We start from the raw sequence: 14627 nt of genomic DNA, 5'->3' as shown, positions 1-14627 counted from the left end.
GTGTGTGTGTGTGTGTGTGTGTGTGTGTGTGATGTGTGTGTGTGTGTGTGTGTGTGTGTGTGTGTGTGTGTGTGTGTGTGTGTGTGTGTGTGTGTGTGTGGTGTGTGTGTGTGTGTGTGTGTGTGTGTGTGTGTGTGTGTGGGTGTGTGTGTGTGTGTGTGTGTGTGGGTGTGTGTGTGTGTGTGTGTGTGTGTGTGTGTGTGTGTGTGTGTGTGTGTGTGTGTGTGTGTGTGTGTGTGTGTGTGTGTGTGTGTGTAGCCAGCAGTGTGGTTCTGGGCGATGGTCTGGTTCTCCTCAGTGCCGTTCTGTACGCCATTTCTAACGTCTGTCAGGAACAAACGGTGAAGAACCTGAGCCGGATCGAGTTCCTCGGCATGATGGGACTCTTCGGGACCCTCATCAGCGGAGTGCAGCTGTGAGACACACACACACACACACACACACACACCCACACCTATTAAAGTGTGTACTCTCATGCTAACTTGTTGTCGTTGCAGAGCTGTTCTGGAAACACACGCAGTTGCAGCGATAAAATGGGATTTTCACACGTGTAAGTTAACTTCCTGTTTTGTCAATTTAAGAGTGTTTGAGTGTATGTCAATGGTCTCTAACTGAAATATGTGTGTGTGCAGCCCTGTGGTTTGCAGTGTATGCTCTGTGTATGTACTCTCTGTACAGCTTCATGCCGGTGGTGGTGAAGATGACGAGTGCCACGGCGGTGAATCTGTCTCTGCTCACCGCCGACCTGTTCAGCCTCTTCTGTGGACTCTTCCTCTTCCACTACAGCGTGAGGCACTTTGATAACCAGTCAGGGAGACTTTAGCTGTTTCAAATGTGTATTCAAGCTGATATGCATCAGGCTTTTGTCTTACATCAACACGACTTATCCTTATTTTATGCAAAAGGAAATGAAAGCTGCCTCATAGTTTGTTAGGATGCTAAATGCTAGTGATGCTAAACTAAACTTGTTTGTTTTTGATTGATTCCCATGTGTTTTCCTCTTGTCCTTCCTTGTATGGACTATGTATAAACAGCTGAAGGTGGTAGAAAGAGTGTGAATAAGTCTATAATTACATTTCCGTCAACTTGCTCGTACGTGTCAACCTACCTGATTCTGATTCTTTTAAAACGCAGTTAGATAAAACATGCAACGTGTAAACATGACGTCTCTCAGTAACATCTCTTCCTCTCTCAGTTCTCCACTCTCTACATCATCTCCTTCGTGGTCATCATGGTGGGCTTCGTCATGTTTAACGCCGTCCCGACGTACACAGCTCTGCCGGGGTCCGGGTCCAACGAGGAGAACCCCCCCGAGGAGGAGGAGAGCTCCTCAGATCGGCTGCTTTCTGCAGGACCTGAGGCTCAGAGAGAGCCAGAGAGAAGAGACACTAAGAGGGGCGAGACCCAGAGACCCTCAGAGACCCCCACCCTGGAGACGCTCTGTGAGTGAGGAAGAGGAGGAGGAGACACTGCATTAGGTGTGTTCATACAGCAGGTCTCTGTGAAGAGGACTGCCTGCTCTCACCCTGTTACTAAGGGACTCCATAGACAGAAAATTCACTCTATTTTACTCAGAGACCCTCAGAGACCCCCACCCTGCAGACGCTCGGTGAGGGAGAGAGGAGGAGGAGGTGATAGTGCAGAGAGAGACAGCTGCAGGTCGTGTTCATACAGCTGCTCCCACCCTGTTACTAAGGGACTCCAAAGACAGAAAAGTCATTATTTTTATATCGAAAGAAGATGCTTCTATCGCCGCATTATTTTCATTCCTAACTCCGGGTTTCCTCCCGTCAGACAGAAAGTGAATTTGCGCATTTTGAATATGACAGAAAACGACATCTCAACGGTTGCATCGACACATTCATTATCCCTCATTTTAAACAATAACTTTTAAATAGACCTTTAGTACACAGTCCCAAGGGACATGCATGATGACATGTTGTGGACCGTCAGACAGAACGTTCACTCTTGTATTTTTATAATCGAGGAATATTGTTTTTGGAATATTTCCCATCCCTAATTTAGATTTCATTATGCTTGTTTTTTTAGATATGTCAACATTTTGCATCGACATATTTTTAGTGGTTTTAGTTGTTATTTATTTGTTAACATTCCCCAGAAGTGCATGTTTTCCCCTTCATACAGAACGTTTGATTTATTTTCCTTGCCTTTTTTTATTTGACGTAAAATGCTTTTCGGCGTCTTAACGGTTGCATTGTCACATTTGTTATTCTTTAATTTCATACATATGTTAGATATTTCTGTACCAACATTGATCCAAAGTCCATGTCTTCTTCTCTCTGACACAAAGTCCACTGGTTTTTGTTATTATGCATTTTTCATATCTAAGGAAAACGGAAATGATGTTACAGGACGTGGACGTGTCAAACACTGCACTTCTATTTATTGTGCCTAAACTGATGTGTTGCTTCCTTTCTCCTTTTTTAAATTAATATATTTGGTATTTTACAAAATGCATCATCTGTTTTAACTCCGTCTTTGTTTTGAATTTGATCACTAAGCTGGATTTGAATGTTAGTTGTCTACACTGCTGTTACAACTGTAATATATGCCGTAAACCACAGGGCTCTATGAAAAGCACAGAGAACTTTTTTACTATTAAAGGACATTTTTATATTCTCTTGGCTCTGCATTGTTTTTCCAATGATTTGATTGTGTCTGTTTGGTTGTTCTGTGGACGTTGTGCGTGTTTTAATCCACTAATGAACGGGACACACACTTTAACCTGGGTGCATGTACACTCAAGACAAACACACACATATTTTCATCATCAGATTCAATAAAGTGTTTTTGTATTTTATAGGTTGAACAAAGATCCTCCTTTAATGACATTTGGACAATATACATGTATCTTAATAGGCTAGTTGCGCTTTGTTTTCCCCAAAAAGTCATTTTTGCCCAGAAGTGACGCACGTGTTACTCTCATCTATTGATTGATTTCTTTGATGCTGTCACATATCATACTGAATACATATTTACTGTGAATGTATGCAAAAATGTATGGCATATAGCTGTCTAACAGAAGTTAAATTAACTTCTCACTTATTCTGACAATGTACTTAACCCCAAATAAAAGAACCCAATAAAAAGAGTTGTTAAATAATAGTGAAGTCACGTTGTAATAACTATAACGCATCTCTCGAGTTTAGTGACAGATGCTACTTGCCTATCGTCCTGAGGAGGGCGCTGATGTAAACGGAAGTCATCTTCAATTTTCCGGACGGTTTCTGTGTGTTTGAGTGAAACGCGCTTTGTACGGCGTCGAGGAGAAGTTAAATACAACACTGATCTAACATTACGTTCGTCCTCAAGATGTCCAACACCAAACTGCTGCGTTTACGGAGTTTTTTAACTGAACGCTTAACCACCGCGGCCGTGGAGATATTTGGAGAAATAGAAACTACTGTGGAGGCTTACTACGAGGAAAACAAGCGCCTGCGGAATGTGCTGCACGTGGTGCTCAACCCAGAGATAAAGCTGTCGAAAATAGGTTTGTCAATTTTGGTTACCGCAAACATTTTAACTGCCTAGATATGTGAAGTGAATGTGTCTGCATGAGCCTGAATATGAGATAAGACTGGTTAACTATAGCACGTGATGTAAACAATCATAGGGACATTTTATTTATGTGAAAGTGATCCTCCACAGCAGTCTGTAGCTATCAGACCTTCATTTGATGTTACTGTTGTTGTTTTTATACTTCTACTCAAGCACTTTACCCTACATGTAACCAAACTCTATTATACCACTACTGCAAGGCAAGTTTGATATAGCCCCTAGTTATCCAACTGTTATTTTGTGTCCATGACATGGAAGCTATTGAAAAGAGACTGCTTAATACAAATTGAAAACAATTGCATACAATTTAAAAAGAAACACTCAAATCCAATAAAAGAGGTGTGTCTATTTTGTCCAGTGTTGTTATCTGGTATATATTTGGGAGTCACTGACACATGACATGGAAGCTAATTTGACTATTTAACAAAAGATACTTAATTTTCATTACATTATTTGTAACAATATAAGGTGGACTAAAACATAAAGAAGTGTGTTCTTCTTGTCCAGTGTATGAATACAATGCTGCACTGATTTTGAGTCATTGGGTCAATGTCATTTTTTATAAAAATAATTATTAAAAAAATCTTAAATTATAGAAGCACTACAATCCAATTAAAAGAGATGTGTGTTTTTAAATCATATCCTGTAATTATTTGGAGACACTAGGTCACATGAGTTATGAAGAATATAAATACAACATTCAGTGAGACTGTTATTAAAAACACTGCATTAGAAGAGTGCTTGCTTCTCTCTGACTTTCTCTTTAACCCAAACCCCTGAAGCTAAACCTCCAGAGTTAAGGTGTGTGGCATCAGTTACCGTGCTGTCAGGTAAACGAGTGAAAAGGAGCACAGGAAATGAAAACTACCAAAACCTCACAAAAACAGCTAAATCCTCTCAAGGGAATATCCAAACCTGGGTGTAGTAAACATCTGATCATGATTAGACAAAGAATAGAGATTATAGCCAATGGAGAGGCGAAGCCCCTCCCCTTCCGGGGGACCTCCATGGGACCTTATTTCTGAAAAAGTATGTATTGAAGTCAATGGAGAGAGAAAGATTATCTTTCGATCCCGTTTGAATTGTGCCACAAATTACACATATGATGTTTGTCAATTTAAAAGATAATTTTGCAACTCAAACAAATAAAAATGTGTCGTAAAACTGTGAGGTAACACTTTGTTTGTGTGAAACCGCTCAATGAACTCCATCTCCCGTCTCGCTCCACACACCAAGACGGCCGTCACGTTGAACATTTCACTTCTTTCTTTCAGAATGAGGTGGAAAGTATTAAAAGAGGTGAAAATCACTCCAAGTCTGGGCACGTTGAGAGCTGTGCATACACACAAGGGGAGTTAGTCGGTTCCGTGAGAGCCAGCATGCGGGACCGGGACTCTGGGATTTGTAGTCTTTCTAGTTGCGTATTTTTCATAGTCTTATATTTCAACAGTTTTACGACAAACTGTGACTTTTTTGACATGGAAATTATTTTTTTAAATTGACAAACATCATATGTGTAATTTGTGGCACAATTCAAACGGGATCGAGAGATAATCTTTCTCTCTCCATTGACTTCAATACATACTTTTTCTGAAATAAGGTCCCATGGGGCGGAAGTAGATGGGCGGGACTTCGCCTCTATTGGTCTACATTTTTCATCTGTCTTCCGGTGTGTAAAAATAAAGACTGCTTCCGGAGGCGGGAACTGTGGCTATATAGGTTTTATACTCAAATTGAAGCAAAATATGTATTAGTATTAAATATTGTGTTTCCCCTTTCCCCCCACAATAGATGTTGGCCAATACTCTGGAGCCTCACAGGGCAGAGAGCAGCCCTGTGAGCTGAGATCCAGGCTGGAACAGGAAATACTAGAACCGTTGCCCAAAAAACCTAAAGAAGAGCCAATTGAATATGACATAAGTCAGGTATCAGAACAACAAGAAGGACTGGGGGAAGTGGATAACTGTATAAGCACAGATTGTGTAAAAAATGAAACAGAAGAAGAAGACGTAAGCATGCCCTGTATCACTCATCCATTCCACATAGAGGTGATTGAGTTCAGACCGGACTCATCAGGCGCTCTCGAGCCTGGACAGGAGAACTGCTCCCCGTCGGTCTCAGGTGCGATCACAGATAACCCACAGCTACACAAAAGTGAACAAAGCACAAGTCAAAGTCTGGAACTTCAAAAACCTGACAAATTGTCAACTAAAAATGTAACGGTAAGCTTGTTTTGATGCCTTAGATGTTATTGTTCATGATTGTCCTAATGTTTTTTCAATGTGATTGAGCATGGGTTACTTTTTGGAAGATTCTTTTTGTGTAGATTTTAAAATGTGTTTCAAAACGGCTACCGTCTTTTAAGTCTAAACAAATCTACGTTAGGGTACAAAAAAATAACCTGAACCCGAACCTTAGATTTGTCTCAATCAAGCCCAGCTTATTAACTCAGTACACTTTTATTTTCCATCTCTTTCCTAATATTGACTGCCGAAACCATCCACACTCTTACTGAAACAAATAAGACTGCCACGACATGATGGATATATAGTGGTTTCTTTATTACATTCGATTGCATTTAGCTGAGGCTTTTATCCAAAGCGACTTACAATAAGTGCGTTCGACCAAGAAGATACAAACTTGAAGAAAACAGAATCATAAAGTACATCAGGTTTCATAGAGCCACAACATTTCAAGTGCTACTCAACTAGCTTTAGATAAGCCAGTCCTTTGTTAGTATTCAGGGATGCAAACTTGTCACCTTTCGGCGAAATTCGCCGTTTTGAATCCAAAATAGGTCGTTTGTGTGATTCATGTAGATCTGCTATACAAATATTTTTGGGGTATGGGGGGGGTCTGGGACCCGGAGTAATCTGCGGCCGCCAGCTGTTATGTGCCATCATCAGCATGGTGTTCTTTTTTTTTATAATGAAGCGCGAGCTGTGTGCTCGAGTCTTCCTGTCGGCTCTGCTCATGGATGTATAGAGAGGCGAAGTCCCGCCCATCTACTTCCGACCCATGGGACTTTATTTCGGAAAAACCATTTCAATTAATTTGACAATTCTTTGTAATTTAATAGGGTGTGAAACCAGGCAGAGTGAGTGACATGGTGTTCACTTCCACTAAGCCAAAGCAGTTTACAGTTGCTGACGGTGTAAGGTAATATATATTGTCCTAAGTAATTGTCTGTAGCCTCCTACAACTTTGTGATTGTTGTCTGAGTGTAAAATTGTTCTTAAAGTCCTAATTATCATTTAAACATGTTCAAAGGAGTACACGTTACAAGGCCGTGCGGGGGGAGCTGCCAGACCCAGATGTCCTCAAAGTCAGCGAGGCATACAAGGACTTCTCAGCAGACATCGCACCACTGATCACCACCATGGCTATAAGTGTGGACGTGCCACTGGTTAACTCCACCTTTGGAAAAGTTCAGGAAGGTAGCCCTATCTCATACCAGCATCCACTACCTCTTAGCCGGGTTATAGTGCGTCACCCAGATGCCCCTCCACCACCACCTCTACCTGTGGATGGCTATAGGCTGGAGCCTACCACCTGTGAGTTTGTGGGCAGTCATCAAGAAGAGCACCTCCATCTACTGTCACTTGCGACAACATTGCTCATGGCAAGGAAAATTGAGGTGGCCACAAGGGAGCAGAGCGACAGTGTGGAATGGCACCGTGTTAGGAGGCCAAGAATAACTTCTTCCCGTTTCAGGGAAGTATGCCATGTTCGAGGTCAGAGTTCGGCTGAAAACTTGGCACAACGGATTCGGAAGGGAGTGGCGCAAACGGCGTCGATGAAGAGGGGACTGGCACTGGAACCGTTTGCCATCCAGGAATACTGCCGGATTAAAAACACCAATTACTGGCCGTGTGGGTTTGTCATTCACCCAGATGCCCCCTGGTTAGGGGCATCTCCTGACGGTCTGGTGTTTGACCCAACTGAGAGCCCACCTTTTGGACTTGTAGAAATAAAATGCCCAAATGTGAAAAGTTATGTGGACTGTAGCTACTTAAAAATGCAAAGTGGCACATTAAAACTGAAGCAGTCTCATAGCTACTATTGGCAGGTGCAAGGCCAGCTCCTACTCACAGGGATGGAGTGGTGCGATCTCGTAGTTTTTGCAGAGGAGGATATCCTTATACAGCGTATCTGCAGAGACTGCGAGGTGGCTGCAACCATTAGGGAGAAGGGAGATTATTTTTATTTTTATTTTTACATGGACTGATATGCACTACACTACATTAGTGTACCATACTACATCACACTATACATTACTGATCTAACATGAATATGTTCCTGTATATAGTTCTTTCAATTGCTAAAACCAGAACCAAGTGTGTTCTATAAGTAAAAAGATCCTTTACTCAAAGGACCAATGTGAGGAAGAAAGGGGTGTTTATTGGCAGACATTTAATGTCATATGGAGTATGATCATTGTGTATAATCACCTAAAACGAATGGCTCACTACTCAACTTACTCAATAGTTATCCATTAACAAAAGTTGTGGATGCTAACTAACTTATCTTGCGTTGATACAACACTCTTTCAGAGGAAATGTTGGAAATGCACACATTATATATATTTTTTGCATCTACTTTCTAGATATTGTACATCTGTTCATCTGTTATATAAACTAGCATTACTTAAATATGCAGAGACTAATTGAAATGTTTAAATATGTATGTTTTCCCCCGATATAACATCAACCTATGTTTTGTAAAAGTTTATTAAATTAATCTGTAAAATGTTATCATATTGTGGATTTATTAAATTATGTATTTTCCTATGTTATTTAAGTGTGCGTTTGTTTTGAGGATATAATTCGTTAGTACCTAAACATAGTATGATATAACTGCTTTTTGTAATGACCACAATGAAATACACAATTGGTTTGGGAGCAAGAAATCTTTTAATCATTGCTGCCCAGGCTTGCCCATGCTCCAGTGGTCCGTTCTGGTAGTTGACCAGAAGGCAAGCCACGTTGAAAACTTCCTCAATGCTTCCACACACAGACAGTGGTATGGCTTTGTCAAAGAGTTTGTTCTCTTTGACCCTTCTGATACACCTCTCCCCTACCCGCCGAAGTTCATAGACGCCATCTTGTGCACAGAGCCTATACCAATTCACCTGGACATTGTTCCTTTCAAAGGTTTTAACCCAGTCAGAACAGATGTACCTTACATATTAATATTAGAGATTACAGCTTGCTGCAAAAAGGAGGTGGTTGAGGAGTCCTAGTGTAATAATAATCAGAAGTATTATAAGGAGTGTTGTTTTTGTAATTATAGGCCATAATAGAACAATGATGTCATTGTTAGCTAATGAATGTTTCCATGCTGAACAACGGCAACATGACAACGTTTCCATTGGTCCCTCTTCTTTAGAGAAGACCAGGAAATGATGGATACACGGATCGTGTTGAAATCAATAGGCACGCAATGACTCTAAAGAATAATGATCACGCATCAAACACACATTCAGACTAAAGAAACCCAGCTGTTTTGGAAAATGAGAGAAGTAGAAAGTACAGGTATTTGTGTTTCAACATGTAAGAAGTAGAAAGTACAGGTATTTGGGTTCAACATGTAAGAAGTAGAAAGTACAGGTATTTGAGTTCAACATGTGAGAAGTAGAAAGTACAGGTATTTGAGTTCAACATGTAAGAAGTAGAAAGTACAGGTATTTGGGTTCAACATGTGAGAAGTAGAAAGTACAGGTATTTGTGTTCAACAGTGTAAGAAGTAGAAAGTACAGGTATTTGTGTTCAACATGTAGAAGTAGAAAGTACAGGTATTTGTGTTCAACATGTAAGAAGTAGAAAGTACAGGTATTTGGGTTTCAAACATGTAAGAAGTAGAAAGTACAGGTATTTGAGTTCAACATGTGAGAAGTAGAAAGTACAGTATTTGAGTTCAACATGTAAGAAGTTAGAAAGTACAGGTATTTGAGTTCAACATGTGAGAAGTAGAAAGTACAGGTATTGTGTTCAACATGTAAGAAGTAGAAAGTACAGGTATTTGGGTTCAACATGTAAGAAGTAGAAAGTACAGGTATTGGGTTCAACATGTAAGAAGTAGAAAGTACAGGTATTTGTGTTCAACATGTAAGAAGTAGAAAGTACAGGTATTTGTGTTCAACATGTAAGAAGTAGAAAGTACAGGTATTTGAGTTCAACATGTAAGAAGTAGAAAGTACAGGTATTTGAGTTCAACATGTAAGAAGTAGAAAGTACAGGTATTTGTGTTCCACATGTAGGAAGTAGAAAGTACAGGTATTTGAGTTCAACATGTGAGAAGTAGAAAGTACAGGTATTTGAGTTCAACAAGTAAGAAGTAGAAAGTACAGGTATTTGTGTTCAAAATTGTGAGAAGTAGAAAGTACAGGTATTTGTGTTTCAAAATGTGAGAAGTAGAAAGTACAGGTATTTGAGTTCAACATGTGAGAAGTAGAAAGTACAGGTATTTGTGTTCAACATGTAAGAAGTAGAAAGTACAGGTATTTGGGTGTACTTTTACATATATTTTCCACGTCTGTCAGAAACACAGACCATTTCCAGTAATTCACAGTCAGCTGTTGGGCTCAAAGTGTGTGGGTGTAGTTTTCTGTTTGTCCACTAGATGGTAGTCCAAGCTCTGTTTTCTCCTCAAGTCTTTTCTGTTATTTCCACCTGAGCGATGAACAGAGGTGCAGGAAGATAAACAAAATGGTGAGGATAACATCGGTCCAGCTCAGGCATCAATGGTTCACTTTTTATTTGATGTTTTATTTGTTCAATGGTGGGCTACAACTTTGAAATCATAAATCAATGAAATACATTAGTTTTGGTGCCAATAACAAAAAAGTCCATTCATATTCTGGGAGAATACAGTAATAGATGCAATAAATGCAGCAGGGTTAATAATCCAGAAACACATGTATATATATATATAATAGGGAACAATTGAATGCACAGTTAACACTAGAGTACTTAAATACCTCAACAATTGAACTTCAGTGAGGTTGCAGGATGTTTACTGGGTTATTTCCACACTGGTATTCATGTTTTCAATAACTTTGTTGAGCTTGTTTTTAGCTCTATTTCTATCTCAATGAACAGAGTCCCTGGATGTGAACTGGTTCAGCTGGTAAGGCTGGTTATAACACAAAGGGAGGAGCTGCAGACATGTGAAGGTGTTTAAAGTGAAGGAATGAAGTCAGACTGCTAGATGCCATTTTACAGCTCGACGGAGCAGAAGGAGAACACCAAGATCTGCTTTTTAACAGATTCATTATTTACTCTGTTAGACTGATAACATAACTTCTCTGTTAAAAACCAGCGTACTAGAGTCCAATGAGACTTCTGCAAACTCTTTGTATTTCCTGTTTGCTGATTCATCAGAGTTACATAACATGTGACAGCGCAGTGTGTGTGTGTGTGTGTGTGTGTGTGTGTGTGTGGCCTAGCATTACTATACTTGTGGGGACCTAAATCTGTTTACACAGTCACGTGTGGGGACTCGCCTCCCTTATGGGGACAAAATGGAGGTCCCCATGAGGGTGAGGGAATGCTCCGGTTTTGGGACAAAATTAACATGGGATCACTCCGGTCATTGTACGTACTTCGTCTCACTGGAATATTAACGGTCAGATTGAATACAACATCGACCCAATTTCTCCGGTCAATGACGGGAGAGTTTTGAAAGTGACAAAACACTGTTTCACACATTTAAAAACACTTAAACAATTAAACAATGTTTACCCAGGATTCAGGCACCTTCCCTGGCTTGTAAAATGTGGTGATGCGCCCTGGAGGTATCAGACTATTTAAAACATGTATACCCAGGATTCAATCACTTTTCCTGGCTTGTAAAGTGCTGTGAAGCAGCCTGTTCTCTGTGTGCAGTCTGGGTGCAAGAGCCATGCGCTGCAAGGAGATCTCTGGGTGCGCTCTGTGGCTCTCACAGCCCGCCTCTCTGTGGCTGCTCTCTCCCTCTATTCACAGCACTTTTCCCCGCCTTTCAGAGACTCATTAGTGGGTATAAAAGCCTTGTGCATCACCCTGGATCTCTGCATAGGTGCCTGTGAGTGTGAGACCCTGCTAACAGCAGTGAAACGGCTGCCAGCATTACAAACATATTAATCAGGCATTTTAACACTTTTTCCATGAAAATGATTTTTATTCACTATCATGGGGCTATATAAGTCAAATTCCGGGTAAATCGGAGCACACTTGTACCTTTTACTATTTAAATGAATTTGTATTATATATTTTTGGGCTATAAAAGTGACATTTCTGGGTGACTTTGTCAGTTTATGGAGCTTAGCCCACAATTCCCGGAGGTTCTAGGCCGAATTTGGGAGCTCATAGGCGGCCTGCCATGCACCCCCACCCGTGGAAAGCAGAAAAAGTAAAGAAAACGGTCAATTATATCTTAAAATAATCAAAAATGAAGTTAAAAAAAATTCCGAGCGCCAACGGAGGAGGGGCTCCAAAAAGCTCAACCCTTCGGCGCTTCGGGCTGAAGCCCCGGACACTTTTGCACTCCCCCGTTGTATTTTACAACGGAGAGCAGAATCGATACCTCCCCTCCTCCGTCAAAACAATGCATTCATGTTTTTCAAGCTACCATCCGCACGAAATCGGAAACCCGGTTTTTGAGAGCACTCAGAAAAAAAACGGCTGTTTCACATCATGGAGGAATGCATCCGCTCCATGAGTGCTTTGGCTCGGATACAATTGTTGCATGGAGACCCCCCAGCATGGTTCTTACCAAACTTTAAGTTTTTGAACTGGTCTCTGGAGGAATGCAAGGGGAGTTGTCAGGGAATTATGAGACACTATTTTCGGATACAATTTTTCAATTTTCACCCCTTTTCTATGGTTCTCCGAAAAGTTAACTCAGACTTTTTCCGACTCTGGAGGAATGTGAGGAGAGTTGTCAGGGGACTCTACCCGGGTTATGAGGCACTATTTTCGGATACTTTTTACCATTTTCACCCCTTTTCTATGGTTGTCCAAAAATTAACTCAGACTTTTTCTGACTCTGGAGGAATGCAAGAGGAGTTGTCAGGGGACTCTACCCGCCTTATGAGACACTATTTTCGGATACTTTTTACCATTTTCACCCCTTTTCTATGGTTGTCCAAAAATGAACTCAGACTTTTTCTGACTCTGGAGGAATGCAAGAGGAGTTGACAGGGGACTCTACACGGGTTATGAGGCACTATTTTCGGAGACTTTTTTACATTTTCACCCCTTTTGTCTGGTTCTTTTTCTTTTTCTTTTTCTTTCTGTTTTGGCCCGTTTCACCCGGTTCCTTCTACCGGCGGCACGGCCCGGTCCTGGGTGCCCCCCGGCAGCCTTTGTCCAGCCGTTCCCCCCCCCCAACTCGACCGTACATTAACGGATTTTGTACATTTTTGCTGCGTTCTTCTCCTCTCACCTCACTGATCGAATGGCAAACGCCATCGGAGGGCCTCCGCCGGCCCGGCCTCGTGCCGGTGCTCTGGCGGTCGGTTCCTCCGAACTGCGGGTTCTTCTCCTCTGACCTCACTGATCAAATGGCAAACGCGTCTTCTCCCAATTTAGAGGCAATGGACGTCCACTCTCGGGAGACGTCCGACAGTGGTGCGGTTACCCAAAGTGACAGACATAACTCCCCTTGCATTCCTCCAGAGTCAACATTTGTCAGTAATTTTTTTGAGAACCAGAGAAAAGGGGTGAAAATGTATCCCAAAATAGTGCCTCAAAACGCAGGTAGAGTCCCCTATCAACTCCCCTTGCATTCCTCCAGAGTCACATTTGGAGTGAGAACCAGGAGAAACGGGGGAACATGAACAAGAAGTATCAGAAAATAGTGCATTCTGTGCGGAAGAGTCAGGCTGTTGTGGTTGACTCTGCAGCACATGTGCTGCACCATGCATCATATGTGGTGATGCATCTTATGATGGCCAATTTGGCTCCTCCAAGAGCCCCAAAAGACGGACTAATGATCTCCAGCATGCCTCCATTACTTGGGCACTTAGGTTATTTCACACCTCCAGGAGAGAGACCGCGAAAACCACCTCTCTGTGGCCCCTCACAGACCACCAAAGGCCTCCAGCATGTCTCCCTCACATTGGCACTCTGCTTATTTCACACCTCCAGGAGAGAGAGCAGTAATTGCACCTCTCTGTGGCCCCTCAAAGAGCCCCAAAGGACGGACTTATGACCTCCAGCATGTGTCCCTAACATGGACACCTCCATAACCTTGCACACCGTGAGTCCCCGGGTCCCCGGACTTAAGCACTCCCCCACGGACTAAACCCAGATGATCACACCCTACAGAACCTCATGCCCCTGGTAACACTTAAAGGTTGTGGATTTTATGGTGCTTTTCTGTCAGCCCATCAGCATCCATATTCGGCCTTCTTCACGGCACCACCACCCCCCCTTCTGTGGAGGATATTCTCATGCTCCTGGTAACCCTTAAATAGTCTGATACTACCAGGGCTCATTGAACCTCTCCTGGAAATGCACAGAATATGTCCATTTCCTGGAGAGGTTCAATGTAGGGTTGTCAACCGTCCCGTATTAGCCAGGACGCCCCGTATTTGAGCCAAAGGGTTGTGTCCCGTACGGGACTTTGTTTGTCCCGGACTCCCGTGTAAAGGGAAAAAATAAAAATATGTGTGTCTGGCTGCGTGTGTCTGGCTGCGTGCCTGTGTGTTTGTGTGCTGTATATGAAGGGCGCTAGGACAGCTCAGTTGACAAGGCAGGCACAATGCTCGCACGTGTGTGTGTGTGTGTGTGAGATTTTCTCCGGTGGCATCATTGTTTGTGTGGCATGTCAGCCTGTTCAGTCGTGTGGGAAAATGAGCGCTGCCGGTGGAGGAGGTGATAATGAATCCTCTCTCTCTTCTCGAGAGAGAGAGGATGTGGTTCTGGGCCCTGGCCCTTCTAAAAAGAAAATACTTGAGTCTTACAACAAACAGTGGGAAGAAAAACACAGTTGGGTAAAGCCCGTGAGTGGAGATCTGTCTCGGGTCTTCTGCGTGTGTGTGTGTGTGTGTGTGTGTGTGTGTG

At 42.1% G+C, this 14627-nt stretch overlaps 2 protein-coding genes across 4 annotated transcripts; both read left to right on the top strand.

Annotated features, from left to right (window-relative positions):
* Window positions 1-258: 258 nt before the first annotated feature.
* On the top strand, window positions 259-1995 carry LOC117540954 (solute carrier family 35 member F2-like; the record flags this gene model as incomplete). Its single annotated transcript, XM_034207927.1, is given in 4 exon segments — window positions 259-415; window positions 498-550; window positions 633-787; window positions 1196-1995. Coding segments are annotated over 4 exon segments (620 nt in total), but the record flags the coding sequence as incomplete, so codon positions are not given.
* A 1237-nt stretch (window positions 1996-3232) lies between these two features.
* On the top strand, window positions 3233-8387 carry LOC117540949. Of its 3 annotated transcripts, none has more exons than XM_034207913.1 (4): window positions 3233-3511; window positions 5371-5801; window positions 6659-6733; window positions 6850-8387. In XM_034207913.1, exons 1-4 carry the CDS (start codon window positions 3334-3336, stop codon window positions 6988-6990), a joined length of 825 nt encoding a protein of 274 aa, XP_034063804.1. In that variant the 5' UTR covers window positions 3233-3333; the 3' UTR covers window positions 6991-8387. The 3 variants fall into 3 exon arrangements, with proteins under 3 accessions (XP_034063804.1, XP_034063803.1, XP_034063802.1); XM_034207912.1 differs by having other exon boundaries at window positions 5371-5795; window positions 6659-6738; window positions 6850-8382; XM_034207911.1 differs by having other exon boundaries at window positions 6659-6738; window positions 6850-8378.
* Window positions 8388-14627: the final 6240 nt, after the last annotated feature.

Source organism: Gymnodraco acuticeps, unplaced genomic scaffold, assembly GCF_902827175.1.
Source record: "Gymnodraco acuticeps unplaced genomic scaffold, fGymAcu1.1, whole genome shotgun sequence".
Lineage (NCBI taxonomy): Eukaryota > Metazoa > Chordata > Actinopteri > Perciformes > Bathydraconidae > Gymnodraco > Gymnodraco acuticeps.
The sequence above is the reverse complement of the archived record's forward strand: the minus strand, read 5'-3'. Positions and strand labels throughout refer to the sequence as shown.

Coding starts and splice junctions, on each gene's coding strand:
- LOC117540949 (XM_034207911.1), top strand. CDS start 3,334: ATGTCCAACACCAAACTGCTGCGTTTACGGAGTTTTTTAACTGAACGC. Junction 3,512..5,370: donor GATAAAGCTGTCGAAAATAG/GTTTGTCAATTT, acceptor CCCCCACAATAG/ATGTTGGCCAATACTCTGGA. Junction 5,802..6,658: donor TGTCAACTAAAAATGTAACG/GTAAGCTTGTTT, acceptor GTAATTTAATAG/GGTGTGAAACCAGGCAGAGT.